The 22,354-nt window shown below is 45.5% G+C and overlaps 1 protein-coding gene across 10 annotated transcripts in view; it reads left to right on the top strand.

Moving 5' to 3' along the window:
• The window catches only part of LOC115933006 (protein FAM153B), a 37,676-nt gene extending 16,036 nt beyond the window's left edge, over positions 1-21,640 (top strand). For 3 of the 10 annotated variants that reach the window (XM_063707054.1, XM_063707061.1, XM_063707062.1), the window contains 17 exons: positions 223-293; positions 730-760; positions 2,384-2,454; positions 2,915-2,939; positions 5,225-5,295; positions 5,723-5,753; positions 9,942-9,979; positions 10,400-10,467; positions 10,556-10,661; positions 12,486-13,136; positions 16,428-16,582; positions 16,698-16,883; positions 17,736-17,869; positions 18,636-18,705; positions 20,455-20,578; positions 20,721-20,890; positions 21,492-21,640. In XM_063707054.1, the coding sequence (XP_063563124.1) occupies positions 223-293; positions 730-760; positions 2,384-2,454; positions 2,915-2,939; positions 5,225-5,295; positions 5,723-5,753; positions 9,942-9,979; positions 10,400-10,467; positions 10,556-10,649 (500 nt within the window). In that variant the 3' untranslated portion in view covers positions 10,650-10,661; positions 12,486-13,136; positions 16,428-16,582; ... (4 more) ...; positions 20,721-20,890; positions 21,492-21,640. Of the gene's footprint in view, positions 1-222; positions 294-729; positions 761-2,383; positions 2,455-2,914; positions 2,940-5,224; positions 5,296-5,722; positions 5,754-9,941; positions 9,980-10,399; positions 10,468-10,555; positions 10,662-12,485; positions 13,137-16,427; positions 16,583-16,697; positions 16,884-17,735; positions 17,870-18,635; positions 18,706-19,807; positions 19,871-20,454; positions 20,579-20,720; positions 20,891-21,491 lie in introns of those variants that run through there. The other 7 variants (XM_063707055.1, XM_063707059.1, XM_063707058.1 and 4 more) reach the window with 7 other exon arrangements.
• The last annotated feature ends 714 nt before the right edge of the window (positions 21,641-22,354 follow it).

The raw sequence follows: 22,354 nt of genomic DNA on the forward strand, positions 1-22,354 counted from the left end.
TGCCTTAGCTAGAGGACCCAAGGCTCTGTCTTCTGAGACCTTCCTGGTGCCTTCCTTCACCATTTGCCTTCCCTCTCCACCATGGAGGATGGACCGGCAGCAGCTGAGTCTGTGCTGTGAACACACCTTTCCACACACGCCAGCCCCGTGTCCACAGCTCCAAGACCACCTGAGGGATTCACTCAGTGGAGCTCATGTGCTTATAGCGACTCTGTTTCCTAGGTGACCTGGAAGACCTGGAGGAGCATATGCCAGGGCAGACAGTCTCTGAGGAAGCCACAGGAGTTGACATGGTAAAGTCGTCTTCTTTCCTCTGAAAAGGAAATTTTATTTCTCTCGGTTTCTCTGTTTCAATTGAATTAAGATGTATACATCTCACCATGTACACTATAGGTGACTGACAGAATTTCTTGGTGGGCAAATGTCAGCGTTCATTATCAACTAAAGAGTGGTTTCAGATGGCATCCACACTTACAAACTGTGTGTCAACAGGCATTTTCCTTAAGAGAAATGCCTTCTTCTTGAGAAAAATTTGGAATTGTCAAACAAAAATAATTGAAAATCTTGCACAAAAATCTTGTGCCTTTCCACGAATGTCTTCTAGATATCGGGGCCATTGTCTCAAGTACTATTTACCATCTGTTTTTTTAACATAAACAAGTGAAGAGAAGACCTGTGCACACAGGACACAGCCTGGTCTGATCCTCATAGTGTTTTGTTTTTCTCTAGATGGAGGGGGACCCAGACACACTGGCCGAACGTACGTATTCTGGGATCATCTCTTTGTTTAGGTTCAAAATATCAGAGTTGCAAAGATGGCACTGTTTTGCCTGCCTTTGTTCAAGAGCCACTCTGGTTTGAGCTGTCTGCCAGAAATGAGATTTGGGAAGTTTGGTTTAAAAGAATGCTAAGATCCAGTAAACCACTCTAACCATGCTACTGTCATCGCTGGAAGCAGCAGTGTCATGTAAGGTGGGGAGGGACAGAGGAGAGAGTCTATATGGAATGATTGTGGATGTCTTTGGGAGTGTGTGTGCATTTCCCCAGAAAACACACTCCCATCTGCAAAGCACAACATGAGGATCAATGTTCAAGAAAAATTCCATCACCACTACACAGTTTGCATAAATCAACCCATTCATCCTCCACCACAGCTGTACCTGAAGATAAGTTTAATATCCCCAGTCCTCAGATGGACATGCGGCAGAGTTGAATTTCCCAAGCTCTTGGTCTTTTAAATGGAAGAGGCACATGTGAACTCGGGGATGAGTGGAAGGTTAATGCCATGAGCTACTACACTGAATTTGTCACAAAGCCCTGGTATAATTTCTTGCTAGGCCAAGTTATTCCAGCACTTCCGTGTGCATGTGGGAGAATGAAAACCTATTCAGATCCCAAACACACTATCATTATCAGATGGTGTCAATGGTCAGCTAACCCAGGGTTTGTTTGAGTAGGTACATTGCACAGTGGGCTTTAGTGTGATCATTAATGTAAAACACACAGAGTCCTCAGGCTTTTGGTCTACAGCGTTGAGGTCATTCCTCAGCTCCTGTTCAAAAGCAGACAATAATCAGTGCCATACGCTATTGTATTTGATGAGATAATCACCGCAAGTCTTAGAAGTTCAGTGGAACCCAATCCCAAGACAGAATCCAATAAAAAAAAGTCAAGGCTCAACTTGGGTGTTAGCCGGGCACCCATTTTCCCTGCTGGAATCTCCTGCACAGCTGGGTTGGAGAGGGTCAGTGCCCGCCCCCCACACCCCCTCGCTGCTCCCCATGACAGGCTGCTCCAGTGCTGGAGTCAGTGTGAGCATGAGGAGCAGTGAACATCATAGTGCACACAAATTCTGTTGAAAAGGGAGAGTGGAAGAACAAATACCACATGCTAAGTAGGGGTCATCTTTAAATGGTAGGAAAATTATTTTCAAATCTTGGTTTATTTGCCTTGTACCAGAAAGTTAGTAATAAAATCTTCTGGCTAGAATTAAATCTCCTATTTTAAGAAAGGTTGCTTCTTATTCCGTACAAAATCTTCTAGAAGGGATGATAAACAGATCAGCAGCACATGTGGATTCTGAGGAGGAAATGACTTTGGCAGGGATCAATAAGAGGGCAAGTTAGCTCAGGTCAGATTAGGAAGGAGGAGCCCTAAGAGACTGCCAGGGACACACAGCCTGCACTGCGTGGTGTGCACTGAGATTGGCTATTTTATGTTTATGAGGTGGCCTGGAGCTAGGAAGCCAAAGGCCCTGATTCTCTTTCTTCCTGCATCTCTCCTGTGCCTGCTACCCTCCTCCCAAACCCACCTCAAGCAGTGTTACTGAATTGTGCATGAGCACCACCACCAAGGTGCTGACGGTCACTTTGTATTCTCCTAGTTCTGATCAGGGATGTACTTCAGGAGCTGTCCAGTTACAACGGCGAGGAGGAGGACCCAGAGGAGGTGAAGGTCAGGCCACCTGGATTTGTCTGAGAAAAAACTGTTGCTTTCTTAGCTTTATCTTATTGGGATTAAATTAAGATATGAGAATCTGACAATATATATCTTAGTTACACAGTGTCCTTGGGGGAAATGGTAAGTGAGAGTCTGTCCCCACTGAGGCTTGATTTAAGACAGTGGGAGAAAATGACAGCATCAGTCACCCGTTGTGTAGCAGTGAGCCTTACCAATTTTGTTCTCTTTGGAGCAAAATCAGCTACTTGCCAGCCAACATGGACTTCAGAGGAAACATCCTCTGAGAAAAATGTGTGTCTTTAGTATGAGTTGATTTGCTCTGTTCTTCTTTGGGGTTCCTTTGAACACTGGTTTTCCATCTTGTTTTCTAATGTCACTAAGTGAAGAAAAGTCCTGTGCTCACAGGACACAGCATGGTCTGATGCTCATAGCAATTTATTTTCTGTCGTTACAGACATCCTTGGGAGTTCCACAACGTGGTACGTATTGGGGAACCCCTCTCATACTGATGAGTAATCCAGATGTTGAGGAATGTGGCCCTGTCTCACTGGCTTTCCTGTAGACGGGCAGCCTGAGCTGAGCTTCATGTTGTGAATGAGGACCTAGACTGTGATGGGAGAAATGGTTTTTCTAGATAAGAAACAGTGGCCACATTCTGCAGTCCCCGGGAACAACTGTGTTCTCTGAAGGTGGGGTGGGATCCCGTGCAAGGGGCCTGCTCATGTCTTTTGTGAATTCATGTGGTGCCGTGGTCAGTGTGTCTGGGGGGGTGTGTGTGGGTTTCCGTACTACATATCCCCGGATTTTCTAGCGTCCACATTCTCAACAGAGATTTCCATCACCGTTGCAGTCCTGTTGCAGGCACATGAAAAAATTAACTTGTAAGCTTCCAAAGTGTACAGTTTATTTCACACACAGGACACTTTAATTAACCTAAAAGAAATCATCTCGACACCCAGGCAAATTCTCACTGCGCACCCATAGAACAGGACTGTGTCAGGATCTCTGCTGATTTTATTTTTTCATTCGGAATTCCCTGCTATACTTTATTTTCTAATAAACCTCACCTCTTCACAGGCCTTTCTATTTCCTCTTGCCACTAGAATGGCATGACATCTCACTCTGACCCCTTCCCTCCTTTACAAGCCTTTTATCTACCAAAGCCCTCAGAATTGACCCTCCACCACCCATCTTGAGCAGGGAGAGTGGGGCAGGGCTTCTTCCTGTGCATTTAGACCCTGGAGCAGCCTCATGCTACAGCGAGTTCTGCTGGGAAACTGAGAAGAGAGGAGCCTGCAGGCGGGGTTAGGGGGAAATCACCCCAACTTTCTCCATTGAGGCCTCATATTGACCATAAGATAATGGGGCCCAGAATGGATAATTCCAGGGTCGTGTAGAGTTTCAGCCTTGTATCCCTCAGCCTAGTCATGGTTTCTGTGTGCTCAGCTCAGAAAGAGCAACATGAAAAGAAAACCAAAGGGTTTGCCCTAGGGTCTGAGAGGCAGGGTGAGCACTTGCCTTCCTAGCATGATGGAGGGTGGCTCATGCAGTGCTGTGTTATTTTCTCATGTCCTGATCAAAAGCACAAAATAATCAGGCGTGTTATATTGTATTTAATGGCATAATCTCCACAAGCCTTACATATGCTGCAGTTCAGCACATACCCCCAAGACACAGCACCAAATCAGAACCAAAGGAAAAACTTGGATGTTACCCTGGTCCTCATCTTCTCTGCTGGACTCTTCTACACAGCTGGGTTGGAGAGGTTCAGCACCCCCCCCTGCTGCCCCCATGATGGGCTGTCCTAGTGCTGGAGCCAGTGTGAGCATGAGCAGCAGCAGGTCCCATGGCACACACACACTGTGTTAAAAGGAAGAGCAGAAGCACAAACATCACGGGCCAAGTAGCGGTCATCTTTAAATGGTAGGATAATTGAGTATTTTCAAATCTTGGCTTAGTCTTCTTTAAAACAAAAGGTTAGTGAATACATAGGACATTTTAGTTAGAATTAAGTCTCCTCTTTGAGGAAGGGTTGCTTTTTATCTAGTACAAAAGTTGTGACATGGTGACTCACGCCTGTAATCCCAGCACTTTGGGAGGCCAAGGCACGCAGATTACCTGAGGTCAAGAGTTCGAGATCAGACTGACCAACATGGAGAAAACCCGTCTCTCCTAAAAATACAGAATTACTCAAGCATGGTGATGCACGCCTGTAATCCTAGCTACTCAGGAGGCAGAGGCTGGAGAATCACTTGATCCCAGGTGGCACAGGTTGTGGTGGGTCGTGATGGCACCATTATACTCCAGCCTGGGCAAGAAAAGAGAAACTCCATCTCAAAAAAAAAAAAAAAAAAGCAAGTTCTGGGAGGGACAAAAAACACAGCAGCAGGACAGGTGGATCCTGGGAGGAAATGACCTCGAGGGAATAAAGAAGGAAGGACAAGTTAGCTGAGGTCAGATTAGGAAGGAGGAGCCCTGGATGCTGCAGTGAAACACTGTGTGGTGTGCCCTGTTTGAGATGTGTTCTTTCATGGCGAAGAGGTTGGCGTAGCTAGAGGACCAAGGCTCTGTCTTCTGAGGCCTTCCTGGTGCCTTCCTTCACCATTTGCCTTCCCTCTCCACCATGGAGGATGGACCGGCAGCAGCTGAGTCTGTGCTGTGAACACACCTTTCCACACACGCCAGCCCCGTGTCCACAGCTCCAAGACCACCTGAGGGATTCACTCAGTGGAGCTCATGTGCTTATAGCGACTCTGTTTCCTAGGTGACCTGGAAGACCTGGAGGAGCATGTGCCAGAGCAGACAGTCTCTGAGGAAGCCACAGGGGTTCACATGGTAAAGTCGTCTTTCCTCTGAAAAGGAAATTTTATTTCTCTCGGTTTCTCTGTTTCAATTGAATTAAGATGTATACATCTCACCATGTACACTATAGGTGACTGACAGAATTTCTTGGTGGCAAATGCCAGAGTTCATTATCAACTAAACAGTGGTTTCAGATGGCATCCACACTTACAAACTGTGTGTCAACAGGCATTTTCCTTAAGAGAAATGCCTTCTTCTTGAGAAGAATTTGGAATTGTCAAACAGAAACAATTGAGAATGTTGCACAGAAATCCTGCGCCTTTCCACGCATGTCTTCTAGATACCGGGGCCATTGTCTCAACCACTGTTTACCATCTGGCTTTTTAACGTCAACAAGTGAAGACCTGCACACACAGGAGACAGCATGGTCTGACCCTCATAGTGTTTTCTTTTTCTCTAGATGCAGGTGGACCCAGCCACACCGGCAAAGAGTACGTATTCTGGGATCATCTCTTTGTTTAGGTTTGAAATCTTATAGTGTTGTAAAGGTGGCGCTGCTTCACCTGCTTTTGCTCAAGGGCCACTCTGGTTTGAGCTTTCTGCCAGAAATGAGATTTGGGAAGTTTGGTTTAAAAACTACTAAGAGTCACACCGGGCACAGTGGCTCACGCCTGTAATCCCAGCACCTTGAGAGGCGGAGACGGGCGGATCAGCAGAGGACAGGAGTTTGAGACTAGCCTGACTAACATTGAGAAACCCCATCGCTCCTAAAAATACAAAATTACCTGGGTGTGGTGTCACATGCCTGTAATCCCAGCCACTCAGGAGGCTGAGGCAGGAGAATCACTTGAACCCAGGTGGTAGAGGTTGCGGTGAGCCAAGGTTGTGCCATTGCACTTCAGCCTGGGCAACGAGTGAAACTCTGTCTCAAAAAAAAAAAAAAACACCCCAACAAACTAAGAGTCCAGTACTCTAACCATGCTACTGTCATCCCTGGAAGCAGCAGTGTCATGGAAGGTGGGGTAGTACATCAGAGTTGGGAGGGACAGAGGAGAGAGTCTATATGGAATGATTGTGGATGTCTTTGCGAGTGTGTGTGCATTTCCCCAGAAAACATACTCCCATGTTCAAAGCACAACACGAGGATCAATGTCCAAGAAAAATTCCATCACCACTGCACAGTTTGCATAAATCAACCCATTCATCCTCTACCACAGCTGTACCTGAAGATAAGTTTAATATCCGCAGTCCTCAGAAGGACATGCTGCAGAGTTGAACTTCCCAAGCTCTTGGTCTTTTAAGTGGAAGAGGCACATGTGAACTCAGGGATGAGTGGAAGGTTAATGCCATGGGCTACTACACTGAATTTGTCACAAAGCCCTGGTATAATTTCTTGCTAGGCCAAGTTATTCCAGCACCTCCGTGTGCATGTGGGAGAATGGAAAGCTATTCAGATCCCAAACACTATCATTATCGGATGGTCTCAATGGTCAGCTAACCCAGGGTTTGTTTGAGTAGGTACATTGCACAGTGGGCTTTAGTGTCATCATTAATGTAAAACACACAGAGTCCTCAGGCTTTTGGTCTAGAATGGTGAAGTCATTCCTCAGCTCCTGTTCAAAAGCAGACAATCATCAGTGGCATATTCTATTGTATTTAATGAGATAATCATCAGGCAGGATACCTGCCCCACACTAGTTGCAGGGGAGGTGAGAAAGGACCCTGCTTCAGTGCAAGGTGAACTCAGCAAAGGGAGAGGGGCTGCTCCAGAGTCCAGGTGGTCCTTGCAACTCTCCTGTGTGACGTATAAGACATCACTTTGCCTTTCTCTCTGAGATAGTCTTGGAATTGTTAGTCCTAAACTCTGTTTTGCTTTACTCATGTGTAGATGAATCCTGGCCATGGCTGGTCACGGAGGGGAAGGACAATGTCCTCCTCGTTCCTTCTCATCCCAGAGCTTAGCCCTGGGCAGCCCATCTTGGGCCCCAGTAATGTTCCAATGCTGCCAAACCCTTTGCTGAGATCCAGCGCCAGTGTGAAAAGGCTTCCTGCTCATCTCCTTCAATCTGTTGTTTCTCATGGTAATTTAGAAACCTGAGTGGATTCTGATCCAAGGTCACAGGAGAATAGGGTGGGCTCCTGAAGTCAATGAAGTGTCCCCCTCATCTCTACCCTGGCTACTTTGGTTCAGCTTTTCTCCTTGCAGAAGATGCTGTTTTTCTGTTTACGAGTCCTCCTTTGCTGGACCAGGCTTTTTTATTTTTGTTGTGGCATCCCTGCACTTCACAGGGGGCCTGGAGCTTGTTCCTGTGCCCCTGAAGTACCCATCCATGAATGGTCAGATCAGAGCAGCAAACCACTCTGCCAGGAATCACCAGGGGGGAGAGTCACATCTTCCTCATCTTTGGGTTTAGACCTGTGCATTCCAGTATGGTCCTCAGTGGCATATGTGCCCATTCATGTTAAAATAAATGAAAAAAATCATAACCTCCTCACAAGAGCCATGCTAGAAGTTCCCAGTTGCCAAAAGTCTACTCTTAAGAGAGCATCTCCATTCTCCCAGAATCACCTGGGAAGCAGCTGCTGTGAGTCTGGCCCAGGTTCTGTTCTCTGCACCCACCTAACTCAGTGCATTTGCATCAAGGCTGGAATCTCAGGTTCTCAGATTGGAGGTAAGAGATGCTATGAGCCAGTGTCGGTGAACAGTTGAAAGGGATTATTTCAGGTCCTCTGTCTTACCTGAAGGCTCACAACTGTGAGCAGTGCCTTCATAAAGGCCCCTGAGTTCACAGAGCCCAGGGAGAATCACAGTGGACAGAGCAGTAGTGCTAATGTTTGTGTCTCTGTACATGGGCTCATGGGCACCACCTCTGGATCCATCCAGGAGGAAATAGACTGGTCAGGTAGGGACCAACACTCCAGGGTTGACCAGTGAGACAGGGTTCTTGGGAATTGGGTTACACTTGTTTTGGAGCCTAGGATGGGATCAGTGAAGTGACTAAATATGAAACAGGTGTAGAAGTCTGACTTGGGATTTTTTGTATCTTAATGAGAAAGTCCTAAGAGTTTTGTTCTCACGGGCTTTGTGCGAGTTGTGTATGTCACCATCATTTCTTGCTCTGGTGTTTAAAGATTACATTTTGCAGAAGACCAGATCATTCCTGCCTTTGCCACAGCAAGCACCAGAGCCCTGGGTTTTGATGAGGTGGCATTTTTTTGTGAATAGAGATCACAAGATGAGTATGCAGGTGTAAAGTTGAGTGTGGGGTGGGACACAGCCCCACACAGGCGCTACGTGATCCTGAAGACAAAGTCCTTCATACGTGTGCCAGGAGGTGAAAGGAGCCCACTGTCTTTCTCTACACTCTCGGGACCTGCAACAGCACCTTCCTGTCCTGTCTTCACTGTCTGCTCCTGCTCTAAGGGTGCTCCCTGGGTCAGATGACATAGGGAATCCTTCCTCTGGGATTCCTACATGTGCCCCAGCATCCTGGAGTCCTGAGGGCAGAACACATGATTGAGCACAGTTTTGGCCTCCACCCCTCACCCAATCCCATCCAATCCCAAATCCTTGTGCTTTGAATGAAACCTAAATTGGCTTTCACTGGAGAGGTCCAAGTCCAGCTGTCGCTCAAGGCCCTCTGTGGCTGGCAGGAATCCTAAGGGATATGTGTGGAGGGGCTGCTGTGTTGCTGTAGGCAGTGGCTCTCACCCTCCCTGTAGCCTGGTCCCTGGAATCCACTGGGCCCAGGGCAGGGCCTCTGGGCAGCTGGCACAGTGGTCACTTGTCTTGTCACACCCTCCTCTCTGGCTCAGCAGCCTTGTCCTTTCTCCCCACACTCCAGTCAGGCCCAGCTTGTTCTCTGTGTCAGGTCTTCCAGGTACCTTCCCTCCTGGTCTTCCCACAGCTCAGGCAAACCCTAGGAGGGTCCCCTCATTTCTGTGCTGGCAACTGCTGGCCTCACCTGCAGATTAAGGCAACTGGGACAAGGGGCTTTACCTTGAATTCTGTTCCATTGTTTCCAAATATTCAGAAGCTGCTGGGATTCTTTTGAGGGCTGAATATTTTCCAAGTCTCTAAGGTCATTCCAGGCATAGAACAGTCACTGTATAAGTGACATCGGCCATCATCACCTCCCGCAGGCCCCAACACAACCCCAGGCCTGTGGGAGGTGCTGCTGACCCAGGGTGCGATCCACGGGTTGATTGGAGGCCCTGGCAGTGCAGCCTTGACCTTCTTTCCAGTGTTCTTATATTGGAGAACAGTAGGACTGGTGGAGGTCCACAGGGAGAAAGGAAATGGGATTCATGAGGGAACAGAAACAGGCCCTACAGGAGGAGAAGGGAGGGAATTCCACATCATGCACAACGTTGTGAAGAGGGCGGCTGCCTCTTGGAGGAACAGAATGACACGACTTCCCCTCCCTTGGCTCAGTTATGGAATGTGAGGGCTGGGAAAGTACGTGGGAAGTCAGAGGTCCCTCCCTCATAGCACAGAGGAAATGATACAGGCTGTGGAGAAGGCTCCAGAAATGAGCACATCAGAGGCTCTGGGGTTGGCTCCACAGCCCCAGGACAGCGGGGTCTGAGTGGTTCTCTCGACTCTAACTCTCCCCTTTCCTTCTTATGGCAACCCCATCACTGCTGCTCCTCCGGACACTCTGATGCTTGCTTCACAGAATTGGAAGACTCCACCATTACAGGCAGCCACCAGCAGGTAATTAATCTCCTCTTACATGCTGTCTGTCTTTTATCCTCTTTCTGACTCATGAGCTCCTTTTTTAGCTCTAGTCCTTTTCCTCTTTCCCTCTCTTGTGATTGTTCTCCTGAAGGACCTGGTCTCATCCCACAGTTGAGGTCCTCAGGTCTTCAGTGTTGATAAAATCCCTCTCCAGCCCTCCTGCCCACTGCCTTGGCGTTGCCCTGTTTACTGGCCCCCGGGTTGCAGCTTTGAATCTTGCTGAACAACCCTACAGGGTCCAGGGGAGGGGGCTGGGCTGGGGTCAGAAGAGCTGGACCCCACCCTGCTGGAGGGACCCCCAGTGACATCTGGGTCTGCTCTGGGCACCGCCTTCACAGATAGGTCTTTTCCTGCCCTGGCGTCTCTGGACATGCACAATTGTTCTATTCCTCACAGATGTCAGCAAGTCCTTCCTCTGCACCTCCAGAAGAAGCAACAGAAAAGACCAAAGTGGAAGAGGAAGTGTGAGTGTGCGGTGGGCAGAATGATGAGGGAAGCAGGCACATGCCCATGTTCTTCTTGGCTACGCTCACTTTCTTGTTGTCCCATCAGGAAAACCAGAAAGCCCAAGAAGAAAACCAGGAAGCCCAGCAAGAAAAGCCGGTGGAATGTCCTGAAATGTTGGGACATTTTTAACATATTTTAGAGACCTCTGAAGGTAAGTGAAGGATGCCCTGAGAACATGCTCCAGGAAACAGACACCCACTCCATAGCAGCCCCTGAGCCTGCTGGGCTGAGCCCTCCACAGGCTGCTTAGTGAGGGAGACACTGAGGTGCTGGTTGCACCCCATGTGCAGGACTCCAGGGGCTTTGCACTGTGTTGTCTGCAGTAACTCTTCAGCTCACCAACATCTCATTTGGGGGGACCTAGCTCTGTCCTCCCAGCCCCTTGAGGACAACAGGGAGCATCACTAGTTCATCCTGAGGAGACACTAGGGTTGACATGAATCCCCCTGGTTCAGGCCTCCTGGGAAAGGTGTGAGAGGGATGGAGGCACCCCCAGGCTCCTTGTCACACAAGCGAGCAGCCCACCCGACCCAGTATTGCAGGCCAGCAGGCCCTCAGTAGGTCCTGGTGTCAAGCAGGGGACACGGCAGGATCCAAGAAGCACTGAAATGTGTCCAGTCCCAGGAGTCCTTCAGCCTCTGGGGGGTCTGGGGGCCTCCAGTTCCAGGGGTCCTTCAGCCTCTGTGGGGGCCTGGGGTGGCCTCATGGCCCCATTTTTCAAGATGAGGTTGGAGGCTTCTGTATGTAGAGGGCACTGGCTTGGGCCAAATGCCAACAAAACAAATCCTTGAAGACATTTCAGGGCCATGCTCACTTGGGAGGGTTTGAGGGCATGATTTAGCGAGCCTCTGTTTTTTAAATATATTTTCCAATCTTGAAATAAGGTACACATATGAATGTGTGTGTGTGTGTACATATACACTGTTTTTCACTCTTTCAAATGTATGTCTTCTGTAACCCTTTTATGCTAGAATATACAAACATGAGAAATTTGTGTCTTACCAAAGCATAATTTTAAAAATTACAAAGCAAAGACAGGTCCAGTGGGGATGCTAGAAAGACCAGGTCTTATTAGGCAATAACAATGACGTGCTTCAGGAAGCTATGCATATTCAACGTGCAGCTCTTCTCCAGGAAGCTATGCATGTTCAACGTGCAGCTCTTCTCCAGGAAGCTATGCATGTTCAACGTGCAGCTCTTCTCCAGGAAGCTATGCATGTTCAACGTGCAGCTCTTCTCCAGGAAGCTATGCATGTTCAACGTGCAGCTCTTCTCCAGGAAGCTATGCATGTTCAACGTGCAGCTCTTCTCCAGGAAGCTATGCATGTTCAACGTGCAGCTCTTCTCCAGGAAGCTATGCATGTTCAACGTGCAGCTCTTCTCCAGGAAGCTATGCATGTTCAACGTGCAGCTCTTCTCCAGGAAGCTATGCATGTTCAACGTGCAGCTCTTCTCCAGGAAGCTATGCATGTTCAACGTGCAGCTCTTCTCCAGGAAGCTATGCATGTTCAACGTGCAGCTCTTCCGTCTGGGTGGCACAGAGGATCTGGGTGGCAAGGCAGGGTCACCACCCCCATCCTGTGTCATGAGGCCTCCTGCTCCTCTTAGGGCCCAGGGGCATGGGACTCTGCCTGTTGATCCTGGTATCCTTGAAATTCCCCCATTTCTCTGTGTCTGTTTTACCCTCCGGGGAACCAGCCCCCTGAAGGTGCCCGTGTGAGCGCCCAGGTTCAGTTCTTCCTCCATGACACTCACAGACACTCTCTGTGGACAGATAACCCCTCAGCAGAGAGCAGCACACAGGGCTCAGTGCCTTGACATCTGAGTAGACCTGATTGTGGGGAGCTCAGGGGCCCCAGGTCACCTTCCAGGGCCCAAGGAGCTCTCTGAGACCTGCACACCCATCCCAGGGAGCACCTCCTCCCTCTACCTCTGTGCCTCCCTAGTGACCCTTGCACCTCTGTCTGTGTTGCAGATTCCTCGAACACCAGGAAGGGCCCCGATGTGGGGATGTCAACATGGCTCAGACTTGATGTGGATCGTGATCATTTCGGGAAATGTGTTACTCCAAAAACTTTTATAATCTTTGCTTAATTTGTTTTTAAATACTTTCCTGGCTGGGCGTGGTGGCTTATGCCTGTAATCCCAGCACTTTGGGAGGCCGAGGCGGGTGGATCACCTGAGGTCAGGAGTTCAAGACCAGCCTGGCCAGCAAGGTGAAACCCCGTCCCTACTAAAAATACAAAAATTAGCTAGGCGTGGTGGCGCACTCTTGTACTCCCAGCTATTTGGGAGGTTGAGGCTGGAGAATCACTTGAACTCGGGAGGCGGAGGTTGCAGTGAGCCAAGATCATGCCACTGCACCCCAGCACCTGGCGACAGAGCGAGACTTTGTCTCAAAAAAAAAAAGAACAAAAAAATTCTGACTTTAACCTCTGTTTTTCAGAGGGCACAAATTGTTCTTGTATTGTTTCCATTTTACATGGGAAGTTATTTTCCAATTGTTTTCATTCTTTCTGAAGTTTTGTTTACTCAGTTTTAAGCTTTTGTAATTTTGATAGACTTCTTTTGTGCTTTCATTTTCTTAATGACTTTTACCTCATTTTTAAAACAAATCCATAGTATGGTAAGTTACATCAAGATGGAGTATTTTTATGTTTTGTGGTGATTTATATTCTGTATGTATTTTACATATATAAATGTTAATGGCCTGGTGCAGTGGCTACCGCCTGTAATCTCAGCAGTTTGGGAGACCAAAGCAGGAGGATTGCTTGACCCCAGGAGTTTAAGACCAGCCTGGGCAACATAGTGAGACCTCATCCCTACAAAAAAAAATATCCTTTAATTAGCTGGGCATGGTAGCATCCATCTGTAGCCCCAGCTACTTGGGAGGCTGAGGCAGGAGGATTGGTTGAGCCTAGGAGGTTGAGGCTCCAGTAAGCCATGACTGCACCACTGCACTCCAGCCTGGGTGACAGAGCAAGACCCTGTCTTAAAAAAGAAAAATGTTTATTAATGTGAATATCAGTTAGAAATCTAGTTGTTCATTGCAAAACTAAACCAGTTTATGGCAGAAATAAGCGCTTGGAGGGAAATGTTACATTTTCACTGCAGGCCTTGAATCCTTAGCCACCAGCTCTGTGTCCTTCAGGGTTCTGTGGTTCCTGGTTCCAGAGAGATCACTTGCTCCAATGTAACGAGTGAAGAGTTCTTTAGGTGATGGCTGCTGGGCCCAGCTTTGCTGTTGTCTTTGCTGTCTTGTAAGCTTTGTGTCGCTCAAGTTCAGTTGTGTATGAATGTACTGACCACTGTGAGCTTCTCCAAGCATGTGCAAGGAATTTGAGAGGAGCCTAATATTTGCAAGGAATTTGAGAGGAGCCTTTTAAGGATGTTTTATTGGGGGGGTCAGGTGAGGGAGATAACACGGGGGCAAGAAGGAAAGTTATTAATTCATGGGAAACTACCAGCCCTTCATCACCTAACTTGTGATTTACAGACACTGAGCACATTGCAGGTTGAGAAGGTGCTTGGTCCTTTTTGTAGCCTTATGCTGTGCTCTTCAGAGCCGTGAGTGTGCTGCTTTTTCTCACCATTTTGTTTCTTGTAGATTGCTTTCCTTGATGCTGGAAAACATTTTGAAGACAAGACTCTAAACAGTGACCTATGCCACACTAGTTTATTGGAAAATGAGAAACTTACATTACTGACAAGCTTGGAAGATTCTTCTGTCCTGCAGTGACCTGTGTTTCCCTGGTCTTTACCTTACCAATCTGCTTGATTCTCCTTTCTCGTGGCAGTAGTTATGATGCCAACTTTTGGGGTTTTTTGTCCTCCTCTTTTCTTCCTACCTGCCAGCATTCAAATGGCCACTTCTATTAAGTGATGCAATTCAAGAATGTATTTATTTATTAATCCTGATATGGTTTCACTCATCCCTCAGTTTAACATTTAGGGTACAAAGTAGTCACCTAGAGGTGCCACTCAATATACAGCACTGTGTTTAGAAATTGAGGGAGCCATGAAATATTTAGCCTCTGCTCTCTGAGACCTCAGCCAGGTGCAAAGAAGAGATGCAGAACCGCATTTCAGATTGTGTTATGTACACCCAGCAGCACCAAAATGTGCCTGGGAATCATGGGGGTCAGAAATTTACCTCTGAGGCAGGTACGGCTGAAGCTTTACGAAAAGAGACGGGGTCTGTGCCAGGCCTTAGACGTGGGAGAAGGAGGGCGTGTCAGGAAGCAGAAACAGTGTCAGCAAAGGCGCTGCTGTGAGGCATGTGGGCAGTGTTTGGGGAACAGCCAGGGGCTTTCTGTGTCAGGTTTACAGCATCTGTGGGAGGCTGTGTTGGTAAATAAGCCCAGAGAAGTAGGCTGGGGCTACTTACATTAAAAGTATGCATGGCTTTGAAGGCCAGCTGAGTGGTATAAATAGAAACTATAAATAGTATCACATTTATTGAGGACAGCTTGTGCTGCCAAAAGAGTTTTTAAAATTTTTTTGGATTGTGTAATTGGTGGGTAAAGAATTATTGACCTAAATGTATCTGATCTTAGAGTGTTTTAGTATACTGGATTATTGGAGGTGAAATGGCTAAGTCAAAGGTGATGAGTGTTTTTGAGACTCTTAATGTTAATTGCAAAATTAACCTCTAAAAAGGTAGGCCGGGTGCACTGGCTCACGCCTGTAATCCCAGCACTTTGGGAGGCCGAGGCGGGCGGATCATGAGGTCAGGAGATTGAGACCATCCTGGCTAACACGGTGAAACCCCCGTCTCTACTAAAAATACAAAAAATTAGCCCGATGTGGTGGCAGGTGCCTGTGGTCCCAGCTAAGGAGGCTGAGGCAGGAGAATGGTGTGAACCCAGGAGGTGGAGCTTGCAGTGAGCTGAGATCACGCCACTGCACTCCAGCCTAGGTGACAGAGTGAGACTCCACCTCGAAAAAAAAAAAAAAGCCAGTGCCAGCTTAGACCATGACTGAGAGCTTTGGTTTATCTTATCCTTGCTGAGCTGAGTGTTGCAACAGTGAAGCCTTCTGCAGTGTCCTCCCTCCCTCTTTCTCTCTTTCTCTCTCTCTCCTCCCTTTCTTCCTTTTACTTCTCTTAGGATAGGCTCGTCTGTACTTTTTTGATAGAGGTAACCATTTGCCACACCATTTTCTGAAGGGCCTGCTCTCTTCCCCATTCATTTGTGATGGCACATTTATCCTACCCTAAGCTTTGATAACGTGTCAGGATCTTTCTGTCCTGTCCTCTCAAAGAGGTTAAATTTTTTTTATAATGACTTATAATTGACTGAAGTTATAACAGTTTTCTCATGTCAAGTATAAAAACAGGCCAGGCGAGGTGGCTCACACCTGTAATCCCAGCACTTTGGTAGGCCAAGGTGGGTGGAATGCTTGAGTCCAGGAGTTTAAGACCAGCCTGGACAACATGGGACAACCCCATTTCTACAAAAAAAAATACAAAAATTATCCAGGCGAGGTGGTGCACGTGTGTAGTCCCAGTTACTCGGGAGGCTGAGGTGGGAGGATGGCTTGAATCTGGGAGGTGAAGATTGCAGTGAGCTGAGATCACACCGGGGCATTCAGTCTGGATAATAGAACAAGACTCTATCTCAAAAAAAAAAAATTGTATACTTTATTGACTCATTTATGTCTGATGGGTATTTTTGATTACAAATTGTTTAGTCACTACTTTAAAGCCTGCTTTATTTTTTTCTTAATTTTATTGACTCATTTATGTCTTAGTCTTTTTTATTACAACTTATTTATTGTTCAGTCACTACCTTAGAGCCTGTTTTATTTTTTCTTAATTTTATTGACTCATTTATATCTCAGCCCTTTTTATTACAAATTATTTATTGTTTAGTCACTGCCTTAGAGCCTGTTTTATTTTTTCTTAATTTTATTAAAGGATGATATTGATGATGAAATGTCTTACGATGATCATTTAGAGGTTTATTTTGAACAACTGGCAATTCCAGGAATGATGGAATAAAACATATGAAGTAGAAGGACTGGAACCTCCAGAAAAAGTACTTTAAGTTACCTACAGGTGATCCTAGTCAGGTATGTTACAGTCTTAATGGCTTTTCAGAAATTTGACAGAAAATCACTGTTGATCTCACTGGATGTTTACATGAATTTTAAGCCTTTGGTTTTCTTTTAACTCTGTTTTTTACAGGTATGAATTGATAAGAAATGCCTGCACCTTCCCTCCTTCCTATCTTTCCCTTGCCTACAGAAAATTAAAAGGCAAAACAATGGACATCTACATATTCTTCATTCAGATCAACCAGTGGCTAGCATTTGCCACCTTTGCAGTTTCTTTCTCTTTCCATAAGTACTTTCTTCTCTGAATCATTTGAAAGTAAGTTGCAGAGAGCATGATGTTTTACCCCAACACTTCAGCGTTTATCTCTTGTGAATAATGACTTATTTCTATGTAATTACAGTTCTACCATCTAACTATAATACAGTAATTTGATGTACAGCCCATATTCAGATTTACCCAATTGTCTCCAAAATGTTCTTTATTTTTGTTTTAGATCCACAGTTTAATCAAAGATTAACCTTGCCTTTGGTTGTCACGTCTCTTCTATTCTTTTACTTTGGAGTAGTTCTTTCAATACATGAAACATTTTGAAAAATCTAGGCTCTTTGTTTTGTAGAGTGACCCATAATCTAGATATATCTGGTTGCTTTTTTCTTCTCCTGACTAGAATAGATTGAGCATTTTGGCAAGAATACAGATTAAACAGTGTTCTCATGAGTGGATCCAGATTAAACAGGGAATAATGCCTAATTCAGATTAGGCAGTGTTGCGTACTTACCGCCTCACACCAGGAGATGTTTGCGTCTGTTTGTCCCGCGATTGCTGATGCTATGTTTAATGATTTTGGTTGAGGTAGTGTCAACTGGACATCTCCTTGTGAGGGTAGCTTTTCCCTTTTGTTATTAGTCATCTGTGGGATGAGACATCAAAGCACTGTGAACATCTTACTCCCCAGCAACCTTCACGAGCTGGTTTCAGCGTCATTGCTGAAGCCTCTTGGAAACATTCATTACTCCCATGGTTCCAATGGCGATTTTTCTCATTCCTTTTACATTGATTACTTGCCTCCTTGAGTAAGGTAGATGTTGTCTGCTCCCCATGTTTTCCCCTTCAAAATGTTTAATTTTAATTTAAATGATTAATACAGCTAAGTTATTCTTTCAACAGGCAAATGAAAACAGTAGCCTAAAGTGTCAGTTTCAACCAGAAAATAACAGCTCTGATTTCTCATGGCTCACACTCTTCTGAAACGACTCGGGTAGAGGCTGAGGAAGGCCGTGTTGTTTGTCTACCTGGGACTAGTAAGTATAGAAATAGAATTCCTTTGTTCTTAAATTCTACCTTTGACTTCACTTTTAAAATATAATTTCTTTGGTACGATTTAGCTCATGCCTGTAATCCTAGCATTTTGGGAGGCCAAAGAGGGAGAATTGCTTGAGCCCAGGAGTTTGAGACCAGACTCTACACACACACACACACACACACACACACACACACACACACACACACGCACACTAAGCGGGAATGGTGGCATGCGACTGTGGCCTCAACTACCTGGGAGGCTGAGGTTGGAGGATCATTTGGACCCAGGAGGTGGAGGCTGCAGTGAACCATGATTGTGCCACTGTACTCCAGCCTGGGTGACAGAGCAAGACCCTGTCTCACAAAAGAAAAAGAAGAAGAGATCATCTATTAGTCCTCTTGATTTTTGTTAAAATGTGATATGTGATAGTTGATAAGCTTTATGCATAAGTCAATCTGTGGCCATTTAATTTTGGGCTAAGGACTTGTTTTATTATAGCACAGTAATCATTTTACTAAATAGTGACTATCTGTAATGAAAAACAATATATTTAGTTTTAATACAGTTGAATACTCACAAATTTCTGGGGGAACTTGGTCAGGACATTTCAACTGAGAATTGTCAGGCACCTTCTCACTGATAGGCATGCTGCTCGGTGGTGCAGCTCATAAGCAGACAACCCCCTTCATGTAATTTAGTAGGAAAATGACAGAAATACTTGTGTAACTATAAAGTAAAGCAGAATTCTGGTTATTGAATCACAGCACCTACTGAAAGAAGTTCTCAAGTTCTGATTGAGTTCTAAAATTTTTTGAAGATTGGAATTCTTCATATGTAAGTAAAAACAATTTCTGATGACCCATTTCTAGTCCATCTTCTAAAGAAGTATTTAATCTGGGCCATGTGCGGTGGCTCACGCCTGTAATCCCAGCACTTTGGGAGGCTGGGGTGGGTGGATCATGAGGAGTTAGAGGTTGTAGAAAGCTATGATCATACCACTGCACTCCAGGCTGGATGACAGTGGGCCCTGTCTCTAAAACACAAAAAAAACTAACAAAAAAAGTGTTTAATCCATAAGATGACCACATTTATAGGAGGCTCCCGGCAATCTTAGCCTGAAGCCATGAAGGAAGACGCAGTGTGAAGGCAAGTACAGGCTGTCCTCTGGCAGCTGAGGATCAGGACAGGATGTGGAGTGAACATCCGCATCAAAGCTTTATTGCTTGGATTGGAAAAAAAAATTCCTATCTGTAGGTCAGCCTTAAAATACACCATTTCATAAAATATTGATTGTCTTTCCCATATTTTGAGCCCATGCAATTTGTGCTACTGAGGGAACAGTATTGTGTCCTTGATTTGGTGAGATCAGTAGCTTTCTTATCTTATTGAGTGACAGCTACAGAACTCAGAAACAGAAGCTGCATATTAAGCAAATTTATATCTTTCTTGTTATAATATTATTGTGTATAAGAAATAGAGATGGCCGGGTGCGGTGGCTCACGCCTGTAATCTCAGCACTTTGGGAGGCTGAGGCAGACGGATCACAAGGTCAGGAGTTTGAGACCAGCCTGGCCAACATGGTGAAACCCTGTCTCTACTAAAAATACAAAAGGCAATAAGAGGTTCTATGTGGACTTTGAAGGTCGTCTCTATCAATTTGAGGTTGGGAAGAACAGTTGTTGACATCCTTTAGCTGTGTTACAAGTACAATTTTGTTTTTTACTCAGGCAAGAGAAAATGTGTGTGTGTGTTAAATACAGTCAGCCCTCTTTATCTGTGGGTCCTGCATCCTTGCTTTCTACCAACCTCAGATCAAAAATATTCCAGAAAAAAAAGGATGGTTGCATCTGTACTGAATATGTACAAGCTTTTTTTCTTGTCATTCTTTATGCAGTAAAGTATAACAACCACTTACGTTGCATTTCCATTGTATTAGGTATTGCGGGTAATCTAGAGATGACTTGAGGGATATTGGAGGGTGTGTCCAGGCTGCAGGCAAGTACTATGGCATTTTATGTCAGGGACACCTACAGAGTTTTGTCTCCAGCCATGGTTCCTGTATAGTTTAACATTTCCACACGCTGAGGGTGTGATGGGTCTGAGTTGGGTTGGTCCCCCATGTTTGAGGAAGTGTGCCCATCATGATTGTACACCCTTGTTGTAAACTCCGGATATGTCTATTTTGATATTTAAAACATTTTCAGGTTAAGTCTGAAAAATGCCAAGATAGTAACAATATTTTAAAAGGGAATTCAGAAGTATTACTATAATAATAGAACTCATTATTAGAACATTCTGATAGTAGAAAAGGAAGTCTATTTATTTTATAAAATTGTCAGTTCAGCTTAAGATCTAATAGTCTTTTCCAATTAGCAGCAACTTAATTGAGACTACCTCAAAAGAAGAATTTAACATTTATTTTTGTAGAAAAAAAGCAATTTTAAAATAGCCTGGGAAAACTTAGCTAAGTTTTCCTTAATCCTGACTCCTAATTTGTGGCTAGAAGTGGCAATGATATGAACATAAGTTGTGCTATTTGTTAATATATTGCTTTTCATAAATCAATCCCTTTTTTGTAATTAGGTAAAAAGAGAAGAGAAAGACATTCTTGATTTTGGTGACTAGAGTTGTAGATGCTGGAATCTTTGCCACTAACATTGATGAACCAGATGCACGTCACCAGCCCATCACGGTGATTCTTAATGCCGTTAAGTATGAGCATACAGTAAAAAACTGTTGATAGAATACATCGGTCTCATGAAATGAAATGTTTTGGTTAAGGATTTTTTAAACGAATTTCACATTACACAACTGGCTTTACTAAATCTGAGTCTTGTGTTTCTGAACAGGGCACCATGGCCCGGCACTGCCACGTTTTCCAAGGAACCTGCCGGAGCTCCTGCGGAAGCTGCTCCTCGGGCCGATGGAGTCCCTTCGCTGGTAGGCCCTTCTTCAGTCACCACAGGATGCCTGCCATTCATGAGCAGGAAGGAGAGGACGGGCTTTGAATAAAAAACAGGTAAGTTTCCAAACTGCTTTTTTTCATCAAGATTTCAATCTTGGCTGGGCAAAGTGGCTCACACCTGTAATCTCAGCATTTTGGGAGGCCAGGGCGGGCAGATCATGAGGTCAGGAGATAGAGACCATCCTGGCCAACATCATCTCCTCAGCACCCAGCTCAGTCATTTAGACAAGGAAAATATGTAAGATGGCCGAGCACGGTTGCTCACGCCTGTAATCCCAGCACTTTGGGAGGCTGAGGTGGGCGGATCACGAGGTCAGGAGGTCAGGAGATCGAGACCGTCCTGGCTAACACGGTGAAACCCATCTCTACTAAAAATACAAAAAAAAAAAAAAAAAAAAAAAAAAATTAGCTGGGCATGGTGGCAGGCACCTCTAGTCCCAGCTACTCGGGAGGCTGAGGCAGGAGAATGACGTGAAGCCAGGAGGCGGAGCTTGCAGTGAGCTGAGATCGTGCTACTGCACTCCAGCCTAGGCAACAGAGCGAGACTCCTTCTCAAAAAAAAAAAAAAGAAAAGAAAGAAAAAGAAAACACGTAAGAAATAGTTGCCAAAATAATTGAATACAGGATCTTCAACTGAGATTATTTTCTTTGTTAGGATCCAGGAAACATTTGTGAGGCCATTTGGACTTCAGTGTGAAATGGTGTTAAAAGATGAAGTCATTTATTCAAGAAGTAAACCTCTGCCACCTGGACTGTGCTCAGTCATTTCATTGATTTTGTTTAATAAACATTTTCTGGCTTTGGGAGGTGTCTCTCTTGGTAGAACACAGTGTCAAAGATGGACAAGATGGACACATAGTCCATTATTTGGTATTGTTTGTGTATGGGAGCAGACCACAAATTAATGTTTGGAGAACAACTTTGTCATAACACACTGTTGAGGCTCAGTTGTACAGAACTGAAAAAGTCTTTCAGCTTGGCACATGTCCTGATTCAGCCTTTGTTTAACATATATTCCAATCCGGATTCTATCTTCACTGGCTACAAAGACCACCTGATACGTGCACCACGACACAGGAGCTGCTGGAGAGCGGGTAGTGTTATCACCTCAAACTCACAGCCATATTTTTCAAAAGCCAGCTTAGAGAGAGGTGTACTGATAGCTGCATAGAGAACATGCAGTCCATCCATTCTTCCCAGTGATGTACATTTCTCAATCAGTAACCACGTGGTATACCAGCCTTGAGTGTCACATCTCCCAACCATACCAAATGGATCACCTAACTGGAGGTGGGGGGGGGGGGGCCCTCAGAAATGAGATTTCGTATTTACTGTAAAACTGCATTATTTTTTCTTTTGAGGTGGAGTCTCACTCTGTTGCCTGGGCTGGAGTGCAATGGTGTGATCACTGCTCACTGCAACCTCCGCCTCCTGGGTTCAAGCAGTTCTCCTGCCTCAGCCTCCCAAGTAGCTGCAATTACAGGCGCATGCCACCACTCCCAGCAAATTTTTATATTT

This window comes from Gorilla gorilla, chromosome 4 (assembly GCF_029281585.2).
Source record: "Gorilla gorilla gorilla isolate KB3781 chromosome 4, NHGRI_mGorGor1-v2.1_pri, whole genome shotgun sequence".
NCBI lineage: Eukaryota > Metazoa > Chordata > Mammalia > Primates > Hominidae > Gorilla > Gorilla gorilla.